Genomic DNA, 21,514 nt, shown 5'->3' with positions numbered 1-21,514 from the left:
GTCGTATTGCATAATAGCTTTATTGTGCCGATTCTCTCATTGTGGTTGTTTTTCAGACAGAGATGCCTTGGAGAGGTTTATTAACACCTTCCAGAATTTCAGTAAGTTTAAATAGCTCAAAATACACGGTCTTTTCTAATCCCACCAAATACAAAGAGTGACTTTTGCATACTGAATATTTCAGTGGTTCCCATGTTCTCTATCGTCTATATCAAAACTTATGGACAGCGTAAATATTCAAGCATATACGATGTTTTTCAGCTGACCTTTTCTAGGCAAGAAACTAATAGAAAAAACTCCCAGCAGACATTTTGAAATTGTCAATTGATTTATTTTTGTTATACTTTTCAACGGCTGAAGTGCCGCCTCCAATGGTAACAAATTCAAGTCATATGTTTGCAACCAACAAATCCCTCTCGTTCAAACGAGTAACCCCGCTTGGCGACTGCCTAAAAAGGGAACCAAATTCAGGAAAACCAATGCAAAACTCCTTCGGCATTACACCCGTTACTTCTATCGCTAGATTACCTAGCGAACACAACATAGGTGGTGAGAGTTTGATTACCAGACCTGCATATGAGAAAAACTCTACTATCATATGACTTACTGAAAAGTGACTTTAGCAGTCGAAATCGCAAAAAAGAGACATAATAAATGATTTCGGTGCTGACTTATAACAACGACTGTATACTTAACAAGGGCATACTATTATTTATTTAAGTCGAAGAAGCTCTATCGAACAATAATAAACGTAGATGTTTGAAACCACTAAAATTTTCGGTATAATTTTGAATTTTTGTGCAGCATTATCCGTGCGACAGGAGAGTCCTTGCATTCCCAGGAAAGATATAAAGAACATCTACAGGAGTACTCTGTTTGACTTCAAAATGAAACCTCCTCCAAAACGGACATGCAAGTTCGAATTTATGAACTAATCCTGCATCGATGATGGTGGTGATCGCAACATTGAATCTCTCACTCCCTGAATGTTCTTATGTGATCTAAGTTTGAGATTTTACAATAGCTCACTGTAAGAATCCTGCACTGCATTCATATAAAAACCGGGACTTCTTGAATGTCCTATCAAAGTAGTATGTGAAAAGTCTATCCATCCCATCCTAGTTGCGAGGCTAAGAAACCAATTCGCTTAGTGTATCTAATCAAGACCGTCTTCAGAATTCATTATCCCGCAGATAGTATGTTTCCACCATCGGAGCGGAACAATCCTATAAGATATGAAGGGATGTTCCGTCCTTTCCATTGAAAAGTCTGCATATTAGAACTTCATTGTGGATCCTCATCATGTGCAGAAGTTTTGATAGAAGACAGTGACCAATTATTAGGTCTATCAGAGTGCTCATCCCCAATTTACTTAGTGTCACAGTTTCGGCTGTCTTAATCCGAAGTCCATCATGCAATATTAATGATGTCTCCCATCGATGAGCTAATCAATTAAACTGGCAGTTTCATATGGATCTCAGAGGTCCGACTCTGTTAATTTCAAGAGCTAGCCCCATCCCACAAACAGTGTTCGGGATCCCTCTTTTGCCAGTTTAACCGCATTATCCCTACCATGAATGTCTTTACACTCTGCTATCCATTTCAATGTTATCTCCGTTTTCGACAACCAGGGTTTTAATATATGTATAGCATTTCCATATCAGTTTAGATTTGGTCTGTGAGAGTGAATATGCCGACGCACATACTTAATCCAAAAACTCTCCCTACCAAATAAGTTATTGTATATAACTCCTTCTAAAAAACAGCGGTAAGTTAACCCAGAGATTGTGACATGTTTTACTACTGTTTCACTCCATGTATCCTAAACATTAACCCTACAATACCTGGGTCACCAAATGGTTGCCATTTCAATGATCTAAATACTACCTAAGCTTTCAAATCGAAGCAGTATTTGAGTTAAGTTAAAATAACAGATATGCAAATCTCGCCTCTCTTTTTTACATCGAGGTCCAAGGGTAGCGTTTGAAATAGCGTCTCCGGAGCAAGGGTGTGTTCTTCATGGCACACATAATGCAGAGGGGGACGGGTCTTTGAAATGAGAACAGTTTCTTGACAGTTTGCTCTAGCTCTAGCTTTGGCCACCATTCTAATATTCTATAGGTAAGTACGAGCTCCATCACTACTTACTATATCGAGGATACCATGAATTCAATTCCTATACCATACCTAGCGCAACCTTCATTGCAACTTGTATAATCTTGCCTAAAATTTACCCCGAATGACATAGGGTCAAATTTTTGTATACTAGAAAATGACTACAATCATCCCGAATTAATGATCCCAGGATCAAAGCTGCTTTGTTCCGATTGTACCATGCAATTACAAAAATACTCTCAACCACAAAGAGGGAATTCGATCATAAGAAAAGGGGAGACGCTTTTGACAATCATCGAAGAACGCAGAAGAGGAACAACAGGAGCAGCTTTTATGAGCTTAATGCCAGTGGGCAAACTCTGGCACGGTGAAAAAACATAAAAAAATATTCTCTTAACGAAAGTTCATGGAAAAAAAGTGAAAAGTGAACTTTTGTGAAACTGAAATATACAGTTTCCTTCAATTTTATTAGGAAAACCCCGGCATAAAAATGAATGCCTCCAAACGTTTGAATTAAAATATCCTGCCGAGAATTTAGTCATATAGATCTATGGGAAGGCTGGTTTAGTCCCGTCCTAAACGCCAAGCTAAGGAGATAATTCACTTTTTGTACCTGATTGAACTATTCTCCAGGGTTTTGTTCCCCAGGTGATATGTTACCAAAGCTGTTTCGTCCTCTTTATTGTAGAAAGATATTCACCTAACGTGTCAAAATGTTTTCGCAGAGGAGAGTGACCGGTTATTAGACATGCCTTAATGCCCTTATTTCCAGCTTGCTTAGTTTTAAAATTTCCACTGTTTAAGTCAGTTTTCCATCGATTGGCTAACTGCTTGAGCCCACAATCTGACATGTTTCCCGCAAAATTCGGCACCAAAAATGATGTTCGCAATCCCTTTCTTATAAATTCATCCACCCTCTCATTGTCATCTATGCCTTTGTGGTCCCACTATGCATTTCGCTTTTAATATTTGAAGGAAAAATGACTCCAGTTGGCATTCCGAACATTCCAAATGAGGGATCTTCTTTGCAATAATCATTGAAATCAGTTAATGGCAAAGAAATCTTGCACACTTCCAAGGTTATAATATTAACGTTGAAGACAGGGAAGGTTTGCGCGAAATGAAAAGGCCCGAAACTTTAAGCATTGAAGAGAACTGATATTTAAGACACGTCAAAAGCAAGAAGAACTTTCAAAATCGTTAAAATGTCGAGCAAACGACTATGTTTATCAGCACAACAGAACGATAGGACCTGAAGAATTGCTGGAGAAAACCACGAGTTAAATACTTTAGCAAACTTAAAAATGATGATTAAAAAATTGAATGTGGTTTATGCGTCCGGGGACCAACAAATTTATTTCCACATGACGTGACCTGCAGGAAGTTAGCTGAAGTTTAGGCAAGGAGCGCCTTGCGACACTCTTAAAGGACTGTCACCAAGTGAATATTGACTTGGTCTAATAAATCAGCAGCCACCGTGAGATCATCCTTGTTTATCTACACTCGGTAGAATTTGCGAAAAAATTCGGATCTTTGGCGCCACATGATTTCAATAATATGAAAAAAGGAAGTTAACTTCAAATTGATGTCCGACAAATTATCAAACTCCGGCACGTCAAGGGACTCAAAACATGAACGGTCTACCTCAACATGAAGAAATGAAAGGAGTGGGTCACTCGAGAAAATTTCTAAAACCGGTAGACAAACAGACCTTGCTTCAAACCCATCTATAGTTACAACCGAGTAGAAGGGTCTGATGCACTGTCATATATCAGTTAAGACGAATAGCCGTTTCCTTTCGAAATAAAGCGATAAAAATTGAAATTATTGAAAAATTGTCATCCATGAAGTAATAGTAAGTGTTAGAAATTCTCAACTCATATTTGAAAGCATTTTCGAGGAACGGGGCAGCCCCTACTGAGTATGTCCGCTTTAACATTTTTGATAGATGTCCAGCTTCAAGTTGTCTGACGCACTGTTTTTTATCAATCTGTCATCAATTGTCTGGAACTTTCTTTGTGATTTACAATTTTTTTCAAAATTTTATCATCATGGAGATATCAAATTACATTGAAAGCGATTGTATACAATGAATCTCCATAAAATTCAATGAACTCGATAGTCGTCTGAATATGTAAAATGTGATTATACAATCCATTCTCCATGTCTATAACAAATCCAATTCCTGCTTTCCAATGGCTCCAATTTTCTTGAATTTGTATACATTACACTAAAATGTTAATTATAATTTGATATATTATGCATTACCGCAATTCCGATCACTATAAAAGAGCAGATAGTCGCAAATTACGTCCACACAATGGAACACCGGCGTTGCCAAGCCTCAAGCTTTTAAGATTGATGAACCGACTTTCGAATAGAAAAACGGTAAGACAACTCTTATTTTCTGTTTCATTTTCTGAAAAAAAACGGATGCAACACAATTCAATCTCCCCAGGCATCATCTCAATTTTGCACAGCTATCGATACCGATCCCCATTGATAGACGATAAGGCCGGCATTCACCGATCTTTTTTTGATATTCAAATTTGATTACTACCCTGCAATTCAATCGACTTTTCTTCATTATCATTATACGAATCCCATTTGCGTCCCAAATATAAATTATTGAATGCAGACAACTTAGGTATGGTTTATTGGAATGTTTCGCGGCTAGATATCATGCATGGCCTTTCTCTGCACGATAGATACTTCATTGTTGCTGAAATTGAAAGTCGTTAAGGTAGATCCATAGAAGAGCAGAAGAAAATTGTGCTGAGTTGAGCGCGTGTAAGTGCTGAAAAAATGGAAACGAACACGATAGCTGTGAGATTTTCATCGATAAAACACCACCAGCAACAGAAATCAAAGGTGAAATAAAGCGATCATTACAGATGGAGTGAGCGAGTTGCCCACCGAACAGTTAACTTTTGAATCAATGCAACCACCAACTGGTTGAGTAACAACCTTGCTGATGCCTTTTTTTATTCGGAAGTTGAATCATTTTATATAACGTTCACCAATAACACCGCACCGAAGCGAAACTGGAGTTTGTGCCAATGTATTTGAGTTTGGCACTATCATCATCGGCGTTGAGGTGAAACGGGTCCAAGTGTGCAAACCAACTCTAGTCCTCTCTAGCGAATCGATCTTCGGCTAATCTCAGTACTTTGAATTGGCTTGCGGGGCTCAAAACTTGAAAGAGTGTGCCCCTATGGGTAGTAAGAATGCATTCGAAATAACTGAACCACAGAAGAATGAACTAGTTTGAATGGCTACCAGTCAAAAGATTACTCTGGGCTAAATGCTCACAACAAAACTGGAATTTATTATAAGATTGCCCCGATGATGGCGAGAAATTAGTGCGATAGACTTGCCAAGATGAGGAAAAACCCCGCGGTTTAATTAACCTTAGACCAAACTAAGTAGAATTGATGGTCGGCATTTCTGCATAATTACCAGAAGATAGGAACGGCTAAGATAGTTTTGGAATAAGAAAGCCATAAATGAAAGAATTTCTTGAATATATTGTAGTACAGCATTCCAAAATCCATTAAAGGATTTTATCTAGAAAATTAATTATACCGACAGCGAAATTTATTGGAGACACTCTTACTGAAACTTGGATGGATACCCATCATGTCACAAACCAGTACTCAAAGCTCACTGATAATCCTCTATAAACCCTTATGTACCCCGCCTGGGGCTCAATCTAAATTCAATTGATTCCTTAAGAGATTAATAGACTAAACTAGGAAACTGTCTTCAGAAGTCGTTTATCTTTCCTTCCCAATTAGCGAAACCATTGGTCATTGGCAGCCACTAAGCCCCCAGGCTACTCCATACAAACTAACACTCAAATGTTCCGTCATGCATAAATTACGATATCGCTAAGCCGTAATTTTATGCGACCCGGGAGTTCGCAAAATCGATCACAATTTTTTTTTTCTGAAATCATAATGAAATTTTGTGGAATTACAGAACCAGCCAATGTGATAGGTGTGCGCGGCTTGGCTTTGCTTCCATTGAATTCACGCTATCGCGTTCAGCAAATATCTGTGTCAATGACACGCTGAAAATTATTAAAAAAAACTTGTGGCGACGGAGTCATGGCATTTTCCATGGGGGCATATGTATCTCGTCTAGCCTATCAGCTGGCATATAACGGATAGACAGCTAGGCAGCCTTTTCGGATAATTTTCTAATTAAAACAGTTACCAAATTTGGCACATATTGATAAATTGTTGACAAAAAAGCGAAAAGTATGAATAGAATAAGAAGGCGATCTAGTCTACAATCTAAGAGATGATGTATCTTATGGGAATGAGCCGACAAGCAAAGGTCATTCACTGATAATTTATATTATATGTTGCTAGCAGAAGAGATCTTTGAGCCCTTAACACACCATTCGCCTGACGAATCATATGATTATAAGAAATTGCCTCAAAACCTGTCTACACTTTTTGTTCAACAATTTATTTACAATCAAAAAGTCGACTAGACTTTTCAACCGTTTTTCAATAGATTCTTCTTTTTCAATACATTTGGTCTTCTAGCGGTCCACAAGCTCGCGGATTCCTGCCAAGAAGAAAGCTTCCAATTGGTCACGGAGCTACTTTTACACCGTTTTTTGTACCTCACGAATGAACTAAATCGACGACCTCATAAAGATTCCTTGTGTAGGCCGAGCAAGTCGAAGTTGGAAGATGTGAACTGATGAGACGGGTCTTTCAGACATAATAAAAGCGCTATTCGGATTAATTCCCTATAGAGTTCATAAGACCGCGATAAGCTATCGCCTGTAATTTTAATACGATAGATGGTAGTTTGAAGGCTCAATTAAAGTGGAATTAATGCACAAAAAATTGGTTATGGCACCTGTCCCTTCTCATTCATTGATAGAACATTCTGTCATGTTCTGGCTCAGAAGACTTCAAGGGACGACACTTTTCGGGCCGGATGGGTGGTCGATTCGCCATCCTTTCTTGATAGGTGACCTATTCACTGTCAGTTCTGCCCTCTACTCTATTCGTTCAAAGAAACTTGACATGACACTCGGAACTTTTTTCCTTGAAAATATCTCAATAATCCAAGAATACAATTATCCATCAACACCGTCAGTTAGATGAAGACCTTGACTTGTGAAAAGGCCAAAGAATCATAAACACAGTTATAAAAGCGAAATATAAATGCCTGTTGTATTACTTTGTCCTCAATATAAAGGGAAATGAAATTCCCCTCAAATCTCCATCAATTTAGAGCGTTAACTGCCAAGCAAGGGAAAGAACTTTATATTCTATGCCACCATAACAGGGGAAGCAGAAGATTTGGTGTAGAGGATCTCCAGCTCTTCAATTGCCGGGATCAAAATACGCAAACTATAGCAATAGCGTGCGATGAAATGAAGTACCAAGAAATCGATATATCTTTTCTAAATCGCTAGGGAAGAAGTAAGTGTATATTGATGAATGCCTCATTTGAGCTGCATTGAACGTCGAAAATTTTCCATTTTTTCTCATGGTATAAACTTTAAGGCAGGAAAAAAAACCGCGATGGTGTTTTGGCCCATGGAGAACATTTTGCTGGAAAAACATTATCTAGTAAAAGCGTCGGAACCCATGGCAAAACAAAAAGCTCAACATCTGCATTTTTTATGGGCATGAACAAGGTCCGGATAGTTGAGTTTTTAGGTCGCGGTTCAAATCTCATTGGTTACAGTGGGATTTGTATCGTGATTTGACGTGGGATACCAGTTCTTCTCAGCTGTGAATGAGTACCTGAATCAAATCAGGGTAATAATCTCAGGCCAGCGCACTGCTAACTACATTGCCTCCTACGGGGTATCCTTATCCTGTAGTGTATCGTTACGGTCTTGAATGAAGTGCTCTAACACACTTCAAGGCCCTGATCCAATTGGATTGTTGCAATAAAAATTATTATTTTTATTATTATGCACAAGGTCACCAACCTCGGGGACGACCTTATATATGATGAGAAGACTAAGTCGGCACAGCATGCTTTCGAATTGGAGGACCATTGGTTCGAAAACGATAAACCATCGTGCCGTCAGATTACTCTCATTCATCAAATGAAATCAGCTTGTTTATTATTGTTCACACCGCTCTTAGCTAGCGAGTTATCATCAATACGAATAAATTGATATTGATACTCAATAATAGGTGGATCATCCTAAAATGGCCCCTGGGAACTAAACAAATTGTCCACGCAATTTGGAGCTATGATTTCAATATCCTATGAAAAATATTTGAGGGAAGAAATACCGGACGGGAAAGAGAGCGTCAGACCTTTTTCGATTAAGTCTGAAAGATTGGTTTTTTTCCAGATATTTTGTGAAATCAACTTAAGCTGTTCCCAAACTAATTTCTGGCACATCTGGTCAAAATTGACGGTAGTAATCGCAGTAATAACCTTTCGCGAACTTCGACAATAACTGCTGAAAGGGGATGCTTCAATCCCTACTAAAATTTGATGTCATTATTACTTGCTACCAGTACTACCTAAGGTAGTCACTGTCATACAAGATGGTATGATATTCGAGGTGGTTGAGAGGCTAGCTTTGCCATTTTGCCCTCGTACATGAGGTTCAAATACTAGCAACGATCATAAATGTTAGTTACTGTCTAAATAAATAAATAACTGCTGGAACTACGACGAACGGTTTTTCCAATCTTTATCGGCCGCTTCATTAAAATATTAGTTTAACTAGGTGACCATTTCGTTATAAATGCATCGAACGTCTCTAGTACAAAATTTACGACAGTGTCGTATGCCCTGCCGCCCTCTATAGTTCTGAGTGTTAGCCGACTATAAAAGAGAAAGAATGACGTGTCACGATAACGGACACGGAGATGTTGCGTTGGACTAGTGGCGTGACACGTTTTGATCATCATATCCGGGGTTGTACAGATCGTGAAGAAATTGCGTGGGGCGTCTTCGATGGTATGGTTGCGAATTACTACGTTAACGAGAACTCACTTGCCAAGGTTGATCTGAACATCGAAGTCGATGGGAAACGACCAAAAGGCAGGCCGAAACAAGGGTGGCTTGATACACTGGATGGTAATTTGAAAGCCTCGCGACTGCATCCAAGTCGTGCCTTTGGCAGAACAAAATGGCGCAACCGATCAAGACGAGCCGATTCCGAATGTGAACAGGACAAAAGCTGAAGAAAGAAGAAGAAAACATTAGGTCAGCTAAAACGGCGTAATCTAATATCGCCAAAAGCGGTCCGGTTATTTGTGGTTGACCCCCGTGGTTTTGAGTGCGCCCATATCGCAAGCAGTCCTGCTTGTGTGCTTAATATGTTCAAATGTGCTATACATTTCGTATCTTAAAAGGATCGTTAAATTATGTATACATTGCTAAAAATACTTCAAATTTGATTGATGTGAGGTGCCCTATGATGAAAATGGGCGATAATAATATGAAAAAACTTCTCCACATCATCGTCCGAATGAATTTAAATCTGGTTGAATCCTTATCTACCTCCAGGACAAAATTGATAAAAAAAATATTTTATTTTTATTTTATTTTCATCATCATCATCAACGGCGCAACAACCGGTATCCGATCTAGGCCTGCCTTAATAATTAACTCCAATCCCGATTTTGTGCCGAGGTCCACCAATCCGATATCCCTAAAAGCTTTCTGGCGTCCTGACCTACGCCATCGCTCCATCTTAGGCAGGGTCTGCCTCGTCTTCTTTTTCTACCATAGATATTACCCTTATAGACTTTCCGGGTGGGATCATCCTCATCCATACGGATTAAGTGACCCGCCCACCGTAACCTATTCAGCCGGATTTTATCCATAACCGGACGGTCATGGTATCGCTCATAGATTTTGTCATTGTGTGGGCTACGGAATCGTCCATTCTCATGTAGGGGGCCAAAAATTCTTCGGAGGATTCTTCTCTCGAACGCGGCCAAGAGTTCGCAATTTTTTTTGCTAAGAACCCAAGTTTCCGAGGAATACATGAGACTGGCAAGATCATAGTCTTGTACAGTAAGAGCTTTGACCCTATGATGAGACGTTTCGAGCGGAACAGTTTTTGTAAGCTGAAATAGGCTCTGTTGGCTGACAATAACCGTGCGCGGATTTCATTATCGTAGCTGTTATTGGTTGTGATTTTCAACCCTAGATAGGAGAAATTTTCAACGGTCTCAAAGTTGTATTCTCCTATCCTTATTCTTCCTGCTTGACTAGTGCGGTTTGATGTTGTTGGTTGATTCGTCTTCGTCTTCGGTGCTGACGTTGCCACCATATATTTTGTCTTGCCTCCATTGATGTGCAGCCCAAGATCTCGGGCCGCATGCTCGATCTGGTTGAAGGCAATTTGTACGTCTCGGGTGGTTCTTCCCATATGTCGATATCGTCAGCATAGGCCAGTAGTTGGGTGGACTTAAAGAGGATCATACCTCTTGCATTTACCTCAGCGTCATGGATCACTTTCTCGAGGGCCAGGTTAAAGAGGACGCATGATAGGGTATTCCTTTGTCGTAGACCGTTGTTGATGTCGAATGGTCTTGAGAGTGATCCTGCTGCTTTTATCTGGCCTCGCACATTGGTCAGGGTCAGCCTAGTCAGTCTTATTAATTTTGTCGGGATACCGAATTCTCTCATGGCCGTGTACAGTTTTACCCTGGCTATGCTATCATAGGCGGCTTTAAAATCGATGAACAGATGGTGCAACTGTTGTCCATATTCCAACAGTTTTTCCATCGCTTGCCGCAGAAAGAAAATCCGATCTTTTGCTGATTTGCCTGGAGTGAAGTCTCTTTGGTATGGGCCAATAATGTTCTGGGCGTATGGTGCTATCCGGCCTAGCAAGATAGCGGAGAATATCTTATGGATGGTACTCAGCAACGTGATACCTCTATAATTGCTGCACTGTGTGTTATCTCCCTTTTTATGTATGAGACAGATAATGCCTCGTTGCCAATCGTCAGGCATTGATTCGCTGTCCCATACCTTGAGCACAAGGTACTTTCATAGTGTTGCCTTAAAATAGAACTGGTAATCATGGCTCAAAACTTTGTTTGAAATGTTTGTCGGAATAGGAATCATAATTCACTTCGACATCAGCTGCATTCGCTGTTAAGAAGTTCCAATCGTAGGTTCTATCGTAAGTTTTTCTCCCCATTACCAACACCAAACAGACAATAAATGTACATAGAAAGAGCCATTCATTTCTATGCCTCTCCATAGGGCGAAGAAAAACATATTACTTCTCATATGATATATAGTTTTGTCTTAATATTTAAGAGTGTATTAAGTAGTTCAAAAATCGTATTTTCAAGAGTGATATGGTTGCTGGAAACTGCAGGCGGGACATAGCACGCCAGCCATCACAATCGATACTTGTCAATGTGCGTCATTACTCCGCAGGACTTTCCCTGAAGCTAAGATGTCTCGCCTGCAGTCCTGTATCACGGCGACTTTTGGAGACTATTTTAGGGATTGTTAGGAGAGTGTGGAGTGCACTAAATTGTTATCGAAGAAAGCCTGAGTCTTTCTTAATTAGTAGCTGATCAGAAAACAATTAATTGATGTCTTATCTTCGAAAGTCAATATGGTCTACTAAACGTTTAATGGACTATCGAGAGCAATCCCATCTCATCGGTGGACCCAAACTACAAAATTTACTAGAGCAATTAAACACTTTTTTAAAAATGCGAATCCCAGTTCAGTAAACCTAGTTTTGCAATTAAACTGATCATAACGCGGTTATAAAATATCAATCAATTATTTCAGGCTTTCAGGTTAAATTTCAACAGCCGATTTCTTCAAGTTTACAGTCAGTCACAAAAAAATACTGAATGCATCAGAGTCTTTAATGCAGACATTAATCTAATAATAATTTGAAATACTTAAAAATTTGAAATTTTCATTTCGTAAATTGTTAATAACAACAAACGCGACCAACGTAATGGTTGAGTTGGCTGAACTGTAGCCTTCGATCTCATTGCCACAGGTTCGAATCCAAGTCCGTCATGGATGTTTGTGTTCGCTTTTATGTTGTCCCGCTGTTGTAAGCTTATTACCTGCACAACATTAACTGTGAAAGATATTGTTTGGAAGTTCTTCACTCCACAAAGGAATGAACAATTCTGACCTGGCCAAAGAAACGAGTCCATACAAAACCCAAAAACTAAGGATATGATATCAGGTCTAAGGTTTATCTAATCGAATGCTTACATTATTTGTTTGAATTTTTCATATTTTCCTCATTTCTCCAATATTGCTAAGTAAGCTCCCGAAATGAGTCTTCAAGTTTGTGAACTCATTCTCATGCCCTCCACTCGAATTTTCATCATCTAGTCTTCAAGATAGTGATATGTTTTTTAAGCGTTACAGTTTTAGAAGAATAGCCACCATTACTACTGCTCACCAGTTTTTTCTCATGAAATCAGAAGATCAAAAAACAGCATTTCGATAAGCATGCAAAGTGTGAGTCATTTTTTCTGTGACTGACTATACATAGTCCCGCGACTTACAAATGAATGAAATACCGAAACGAAATGCTAATCAAATGCTCAGCTTCAAACTGTTTACCGATTCAGTAATTATACACAGATTTCTTCAAATTAACGAAATTTCTCATTTCTTCAAACAATTTCGTTGAAAGTAGGAAAAAGACGAGCTACAACGGGCGAGAAATTATGTTCACTGGCTGGAACAACAATAAAAGAAACAGCATGGAATCTTTTTCTTGCTGAAATTACTGCTACGAGCCATTAGTTCGTTCAGACCACACTTAGGGAATTTCCTAATTCTCAGAAGTATTTTTTGTATACGGTCTAATGGTCGTGATGTGCTTTCCTCGACTCTTATCAAAGACATCCCATTACCACATTGGACAATCATTTGAAGTTTATATTATTAGAGAGGGAAATAATGAAAGGAAAACTCCAAGTGAGAAAACAACCGCAAAAACACTCATATCACGTCGCTGTTTTATCATTATCACTATTTACGAATGTATTCCTGTGGTATTTTCTGATTCTACTTTGCTGTCTATTCTATGAAACCATTGTTTCGCAGGTCGACTCCCTCTAAATGAAAAAAACCCATAACCATTAGCACGAAATTCAGTACAGAAATTCAATTAAAATTTTAATTTTTTCAATTTTTAAATATTCAGTCATACACGAGATTGACTGATTGAAAGATTTTTAGACCCTGTTGTATTCGTGATACAATTACATGTTGGCCCAGTACAGCAACAACGCAGATACCGCAAACTCAGATAAGCTTTTGATGTTTACATATTCACTAGTTAGTGGGAAAAAGCGATAAACCGGGTTTTATATTCACTGCAGTAGCCTTTGGCAGATAATCGACTTAATGCATGATTGTTTCCAGCTGGAAATGTGCCTTGTGTGCACTACTCCATTCTCATTGTTCTATGAAAAGATAAAAAAATTTTAAGGTTTCAGTTTATTTACTTTGGATGTTGAAAATCATCTTCACCTGGTTACAAATCTCAAAAAGATACGAGTCCTTGACATGGATGAAATTAAAACGATAAACGGGTTCTCTTTTTTTAAGATAAACGAACAAAAAAGATTACGTTTCAATGATTTTTGTAGGTTAATGAATCTCATTGTTCAAATGAAGATTGCCGTTATCTTAATAATTATAATGAATGAACGATAAGAATATGATACTTTGATTTATGGTGTTGTGAGGGAATTTCAGCTCTTCAATGAATTCGGAATATTTTTCTTTGAAGTTATGCAGGAATTCTATGGAATTTAGTAGCACAATAGCTCCAAATGGTCAGGATTTGATTTGATTGCAGCCGTTATACGTCCTACGAATATTAAACTTTACTATATCTTTCAAAATGTAAATATATCACAAGAAGAAAGATTGATCAGCATAGAACGCATAGACGCGTCAAAATTAGTCTAACATTTTTAATCGGAAAAAAATTTAGGAAATATTCATTATATTTTATTCAACCCTTCCTATTCGTTGGTTTAGACTGTACAAAATTACTTTTGCATAGTTTGGAGTTGGGACATTTGAAATAGAAACACATGTAGTGAACCTTTGAGATAATATTTGCCTCGTAAACACCGAGACATAAATATGTTTTAGTCCTTCACAATCTAATTCATTTCGCCAGAAAGCTCCTAAAATATTGTGGCTATTCTAGGAATGAAACATGATTTAATTTTCAACCCACATTTCTTTTCTTTTTAACTATTATCAAACGAAGGTCACTTCTGGCAAACAAATATTGTGCAAACAAACTTTATTAATCACTGCATTTCCCTTGCTTTGTCAGACTTTGGAAAGAGTCCATTGTTTAAAATAATCACAGACAAACCTGATACCATTTTTGCAGACCAAAATGAGCCAAGAGAACAAGGAATCACACAAAGGTCAATAAGCGATATTCGACACCCGCCCCCGCCATTTGAACTAGGAAGAACGGAGACATGTATCCAATACCATTACACTATTGTTCGGTGATGTTTGATTATGTCTTGTAATGTGCATTCACATCAGCACGGACGTTAGAGAAAATTACTTATCACAAAAGTAATATCATCATCATTTCTCCACGGGATTTTGATGTTAAGTGGTGTGATGTTTGGATGTTGCTCGGTCATATTATTATAGTATTGCTCTATTTGAGAAAATCATGTATGATGCGTGTTCAAATTCACGGCAGACGAAACAATTAGGCAAAGGAAGGGCGAATGTTTAGTTAGAATACTTGACCAACAAATGACTTGCATATTGGTAGGAAGCTGCACTTGTTTTCGTTGAATGAATTGTTGTCATGGTTGTCCTTATGCACAACAAACTGGTAAACACGACCTGATACCGAAAAGATGATGACGCTTATGTCAACCATTGAGACGGATGAATCAACGGAAGTAGGCGCAATTGTGACATATAACATAAAACACGAAAGTTCCAGAGAAAAGGCCGGCAAATAGATTCGCCCGACAGGAGTCCCAATTTCAAACATTCGACAAAGTCATCATTGAATTGGAATCTGAAATGTAGGCAGAAGTGGCCGACATAGTTGGATCACCCCTTACTGAAAGTAAAATGATGTTTTCAAGACATAAATTATAAATGCTTGTGCCGGGTCGGAAAACACGGAAAATGAAAAGTTGTAAGTCGATCCCAAAGTGGGGGACCAAAAACCTTCCATGCTCAAACGTAGATGAAAATTTTCAGAAATGACAGATCGGATAATGCAAATGCACCAGTTTTGCTCTATATCCACCAGACGATATTAAGAAAGAATTGGCATACATTGAGAGGTCAATCGATATACTTCGGCGCAAGAGCTAACATCGCTCATCCAGTTCTCACATCGCAAAGAATCTAATACCACTCAGCCAGCCAACTTTATATCTTCGACCTTCCTGCGGATTTAGCGGCACTGGCGCATAATACATTCGGAACCAATCGTGTCGGTGCCGTGATTTATGCTCATGGCAGGCAGACCAACCACAAAAAAAAACTAGTTCCGATACTGCCAAATTCGACCATTAACGAACTACGGATTTAAATTCGCTCAGCGATACTGACGCGGACGTACCTGCTGTTCCTCGAAAACACAATAGCAAACCAGTATTATTTCGTCGCTAATGGCATCATCATTAACATATACGGCCCAAAAACTCCGACACTCAACTTAGGCTTCCGCTGCATGTTCATTTGGCAATTTCGTGTCGCCGTTTTCGATCTACTTAATCACTACGATTTAATAAGTACGCTTCATACTAGATCCTGAAACCAAAAGCATTTTAACAGGATTTTTAAGTGCCGTCAACTATTCAGAAATATTACCAGTCGGAAGTGTCTCCTGTTATCATAGTCTGCTACCATAATTTCCGGACGTTTTGAATCCGATTACTCAAATGGGAGAGAAAAGTGAAGTTTATCATGACATCGAGTATATGTGAGGAGCCGCGAGACCTTGTCCGTAGAATTTAGCCACTGTCACAGTCAAATTCAAATGCATTATGAAAAAGGGATTCTCGCGAAGATATATGGACAAAGCCCGACCGAGGCCCGATGCCACGCCTCCAAGACATTACCCCCCGTCAATTTGAGGGCATTACAAATTAATCGGTTGAAAACGTATTGTTAAACTCAAACTGCGAAATCGGACATTCCAAATAAAGCCGTGGTCATGTCATTCGGTCTTTTTGAATTTATCATTATCACAGTCGGTCTCCAGCAGGCTATCTAGTTATTTCTAAGTTTTATAAGCGTACTGCCAGGGCTAAACTTTTAGGTTTGCTATATCGATTAAATTGTTGTAGTGTCAGAAAACGTTAAACAGTATATGCAAACTCTCGATTGCTGTTCAAAAATTGAAAAATTATACGTTGTCGTCAATAAGTAAAGCGCTTTTTTAGTAATTAAGAAGTTGAATATGTTGACTAAACGATCAATCAATTCGATATCGCATGCCCGCTTCATGGGTAAAGGCGATTAGAAACGATAAACGCCCTACGGTTGTTTGAGGTCTACGAAAGTTCCAACCGACCCCAAAGTATTACCACCATGCGGATCCAAAAATAAGGATATTATGTGGTCAACCAAAGCCACAAAAACATTCCAATAATGTACTTTGTCCCAATTTTCCTGTCATAGAATATTGATGCTAAATTTCTAGCGAACGATCAAGCCAAGGATTACAGGCTACAAGATCTTTTATCGAATTCGACATCTTTGGAGATATCACTAGTGATGTTAGACAATCATTCAATCCACTTCTCGAGGAACTACTCACAACTACCACAAATAGCATCGCTATGCTCTATGCTGTTAACGTTCAAAGGCCAGAAGACATTAAAAACAAATTCCACCAAGATCTCCATCAAGAGTTTGAAGCCAGCGTATCTGGCAAAGGTTAACGGTTCACTTATAATATCAACACCGTCGTTGTTTAGTTCGAGATTAGGTTCGGGAACACACCAATGCTCAGTAACTCATGTGTTCACTATTCAGCTGCCAATTAATTTGCAACGCCGACATCAGTCTCTTGAGCATCACAATATCTCTCGGCCCATCCCAACATTACCAGAAACGGTCCTCCGATTAATCTAGTTCCGTCAGTGTAATAATTGTTTTTTGAAGTATACTATTGATAGTACACATTTAGAAAGGATGATAACTCTATTCCTGGTTGTACCATACAATGAAAGCCATTACTCCAAGATGGCGAATGGGGCATTGCAAAGCTATGTGGTGCAGAAGAGTGCAAACAACTTGGAAATCGGAGGTATGTTTGAAACACTACGCGTCACATAAGGGTCTATAACAACTACAACTTCATAGTTGTTTTCAACAAACGAATTCCTCTACATAAACAAATTATCACAAATCACATCGATCCCCTAGTTGGTTACAGTTTGTGCAAAATTATGACAGGTACTTTTTCCTACTATAATGAATTCTATTGAATCCTACACAAGATTGAACACTCTTCCTATAATCGCTTCTCTTGAAAAGTTGGAATTTTTTTTCAGAAACCGTTATAAATATAGTTGTAATTTTTCAACTATAAGATGCAGTTCTCTTTTGACCGCAGCGATAGTTTTTCAGATTCTACAAAAACTAAAGGAAGCAAAGCATACCCTAACTTCATTAATCGTTTACTTTGGTTCTATCATGCATAATCCATTGTTTCCAGCTTTCCAGCTCCATGACTAGACATGTAGAATTAAATTGGTAAAGCAAATTCTAATAAAAGGACACTAAGTAGATAATCTGCAAAATATTATGTAAAATGTATCAAAAACATTTCAGCTCCACCGATTCAATGGAAAATTGAATTTCTGCAATGAATTTAATGAAGGTTTCTGATCGAGGTATTCAAAAAAAAAAACCTACGAAACCCAAACAAGTTTGATTTCATAAATCTAGACCGAAAAACTCGGTTATCAACAGCTTAGTTGCAACACGTTTGACCTCCTATTATATCTGAAATGTTCATTGCAGTTATATTATTTCTAAATAAATACTCTGCAAATTTAACGGCATTATCATTATAACATGTTTTTAACTAGATCATGTTCTTAACTGTTGCCAAGTAGAGCAACATTGTATCTTTTATTGATTTATGGCCTTGCATATTATTTTATTGCAATGATTTATTTATAAAAACTGGAGAAAAATTTCATAAGCCCTGATTTATGCTACAAAATTTATTTATATAGAATTATTCATTCAGGTCAACCGGGTTTAAATAAAAGATGTAAAGTAGACTTAAATGCTGCGGGGCATGGATGTTTTGCAGAATTCTTCATTTAATTAGATACTTTCGAAATTTATCTTTCACGAAATCTATCTTTGTCCCCCTTTCATTAATATTTGCCTAGAATTTTTACATCGGCATTAATGCATTGATTGTTTCCCCTTACTTGGAATTTTGTATCTTTTTTCTTATTTACCTTTCCAAAAAAAATCCAACTGGGCTTCCTATAAAAATTCAACTACTTTCCGTTACTATAAAAATTTAACGTCAATTCCTACAAAATTTCAGCTACCTTTTCTAGAAATCTTCTCACTTCTAATTTAAAATTTCCTACATCTTTTTCAAAAATAATATCTACTTACCATTTATTTTTTTGATTTTCTTCTGCCACAGCCATTCGATGTTTCGTTGTTTCATATACATCATCGTTTGCATGTATTCGTAACTTAAAAGGCAATGATCCCTGAACTTCTAATTGATTTTGGGTTTGCTTTATACATTCAAATGAGCCTTCTATTTCATCTATTGAAAATCTAAACTGTTGTCCCGATGAAGGAAATGATATAACCTAAAAAAGAAGAAAAATAAAAGACACTATTAGTTGATGAAACAAGAATAAAATTGAATAAACATTTAAAATTCTTAAGGGAGTGATTTAAAGAAGTTTGATATTAAGAGAACATTAATTGTCTCAGCTATTCCCATGTAATCTCCAATCCTGGATTTCTATCATTGTCAGGTTGACATGAATTATGTAATTCACTTAGGAGTCTAACATACCAAAAAAATTGACTGAATTCCATAGATAGGGCGCTCATCAGGAGCTACCTCAGACACACTACTTGCAACGTAATGGCATGAACCGCTTTTACTTGTTTTGGCATGAAATTGACATACTGCAAGGGTCTGATCATTTCTATTTATCATAACACGTTGATAAAGTAAAATGTACGACAGCATCAAACAGATATCAATGAAGAATAAATGTACCTTTCATGCAATAAAAGAAAAAAACCGAAGATCCCATAATAATATAAGATATTAGGTAGTACAATATTTCCACATGCAAAGAACAGAAAATCATTATTTTTGAGAACGAACATTACTTCACTTAGGAGTTTCCTTTGCTTGGATTTTGTGCGTAATAGACACACTTTTGAATCTATCACGCACAAGTCGAAATCATCAAATTCAACAGATTTGCGACCCATTGTCAGCGTCAGCACTCGATAGTCCCCTTAGCTCGTACTAGGAAATGTTTTGCAGACCATATACACACGCAGCCGACTTTCATTCCATCCCATAAACATTACATATTAATTACTTAAAGCCAAGAATCTGCATCCCCATATTCACATGCACCTGAAATCATTCTCCAGACCAAAGCCAGCCAAAAGAACAGGCAATCATACTCGGCGTCGACATCGAGAATGTTAGGTGATGTGGTAATGTTTTCATGTTTGGTGATATTGTAAGGTTTGGTAATGTTTAGATTACACTTGGTGACGCTAATGTGATATTACACTTCAAGGTGATATCACTTTTGTGATATTACATGTATCATCTACCCATCTCTACTAGAAAGTTTTGTCAGCGAGAACTGTAATACGTGACCATCGAAGACACCTCTCTCGAAATCTTCCATGATGAGTGGAATTGGGAATTGATCATAGCATGTTATCGCGAGGCAGCGTTCATAGACGTTAGTAGTTAGCCACTCCGACACTGTACTAGATTTTAGATTCGAGACATTCGTTGTTGCGGCAATTAAAAAGAACGCCAGTTGTGGAACGTCAAGTTGCACTGACGTGTGAAGCAACTTCATAGCGCATTTCATCATTGAGTCACAGCACAGAAGAAATATATTGCTAAAAGGAACTAAACTCATTAGTTTCCATTTGAAGACGAGACTTCAAAAATGGAAATACCCAAACATTCAAAATAGTCCTCGAAAAATGAACTGTTAAGAATACAATGAAAGTGATCCGATTTTAATCAATTTTGAAGCTAATTTAGAGATAAGAGGCGGAATAAGGAAAAGCAAAAACTTTGCTAAAATCAAGTTAAAGATAGAAAATCAAATTAGGAGAAACAAGTCGGGAAACCGGAAGCTCAGCGCTTGGTATAAAAGGTTTTGTGTATTTCTTTTATAAAGAGATTTGAGTGTGTATTTGTCTCATTAGCATGTAGCACGTAAAATATGCATATATTATGTGAAAATTTCCACTTTCAAGTAATATTTACATAATAGTCTTGAATTTGCAGAGAAGCGACAGTTTTGACCTAGCATAACTTTGTCAGTAATAGTGAGATTTTCACCGAATTTGGCAGGATCATGCTCTATACTGTAGCCTACATTGCTGCAAAATTCTAGAGTGAACTTAAGGGGGGTTTTTCTGTCAATTACTAAAAATTCTAGTAATGTACTATTATTAACTTTATTTTAACAGGTATTGGTATGGAGGGTATTTCGAAGCCTAGGCACCATATAGTGGCAGCCTCCTGATTTTTTTCAGATTTTTCGGTTTGGTAGTTTCTGAGAATGGGTTCGTTAAAGAAATGACCACTTTCAACCCCCCGCACTCTCCACCTTTTCAACAAATGTCAAAACTAAGACCGACTTCGAAAAGTACTAACCGAGACCTTTAATTTGATATCCCACATGACTATATTTGATGAATGGGGACCCCCCCTTAAATTCGACGTAAGAGGATGTAACTCACTACATGCATGAGCGTTCACAGTTCCCACCTTTCTACCAAATTTGGTGCCAATCGCTATAACCGTCTCCAAGAAAAATGCGTGTGACGGACAGACAGACAGACAAAGAGACAGACAGACGGACAGACAGACAGACAGAGGGACAGACAGACAGTAAACCGATTTTAATAAGGTTTTATGTTTACACAAAACCTTAAAAACAGTTGGAAATTACTAGAAGTTGCAGACGTTCCCAATTATTTATGATCAATCGTTCAACGCGTCAGCAGCACCGCAAAAATTTAATTATAACAATATTGGAAAATGCGTTTTATCACGGCAATTCATAATTGTTACAATAATCATCAATAATATGCGCAGTCTTGCATCCAGAATACTTTGCCTCCAAAAATCTCGGCAGTGTGTCCTCAAATTGCC

General features: G+C 37.9%; 1 protein-coding gene across 5 annotated transcripts in view; it reads right to left on the bottom strand.

The window, feature by feature from the left end:
* The window catches only part of LOC119654374 (RNA polymerase II elongation factor Ell), a 224,997-nt gene that overhangs the window by 19,158 nt on the left and 184,325 nt on the right, over positions 1-21,514 (bottom strand). For all 5 annotated transcript variants that reach the window (XM_038059727.1, XM_038059730.1, XM_038059732.1 and 2 more), the window contains exon 4: positions 18,739-18,944. In XM_038059727.1, the coding sequence (XP_037915655.1) occupies positions 18,739-18,944 (206 nt within the window). The remainder of the gene's footprint in view (positions 1-18,738; positions 18,945-21,514) is intronic.

Source organism: Hermetia illucens, chromosome 4 (genome assembly GCF_905115235.1).
Source record: "Hermetia illucens chromosome 4, iHerIll2.2.curated.20191125, whole genome shotgun sequence".
Taxonomy (NCBI): Eukaryota; Metazoa; Arthropoda; class Insecta; order Diptera; family Stratiomyidae; genus Hermetia; species Hermetia illucens.
Note: the sequence above shows the minus strand (reverse complement) of the source record. Positions and strands in the feature narration are given on the sequence as shown.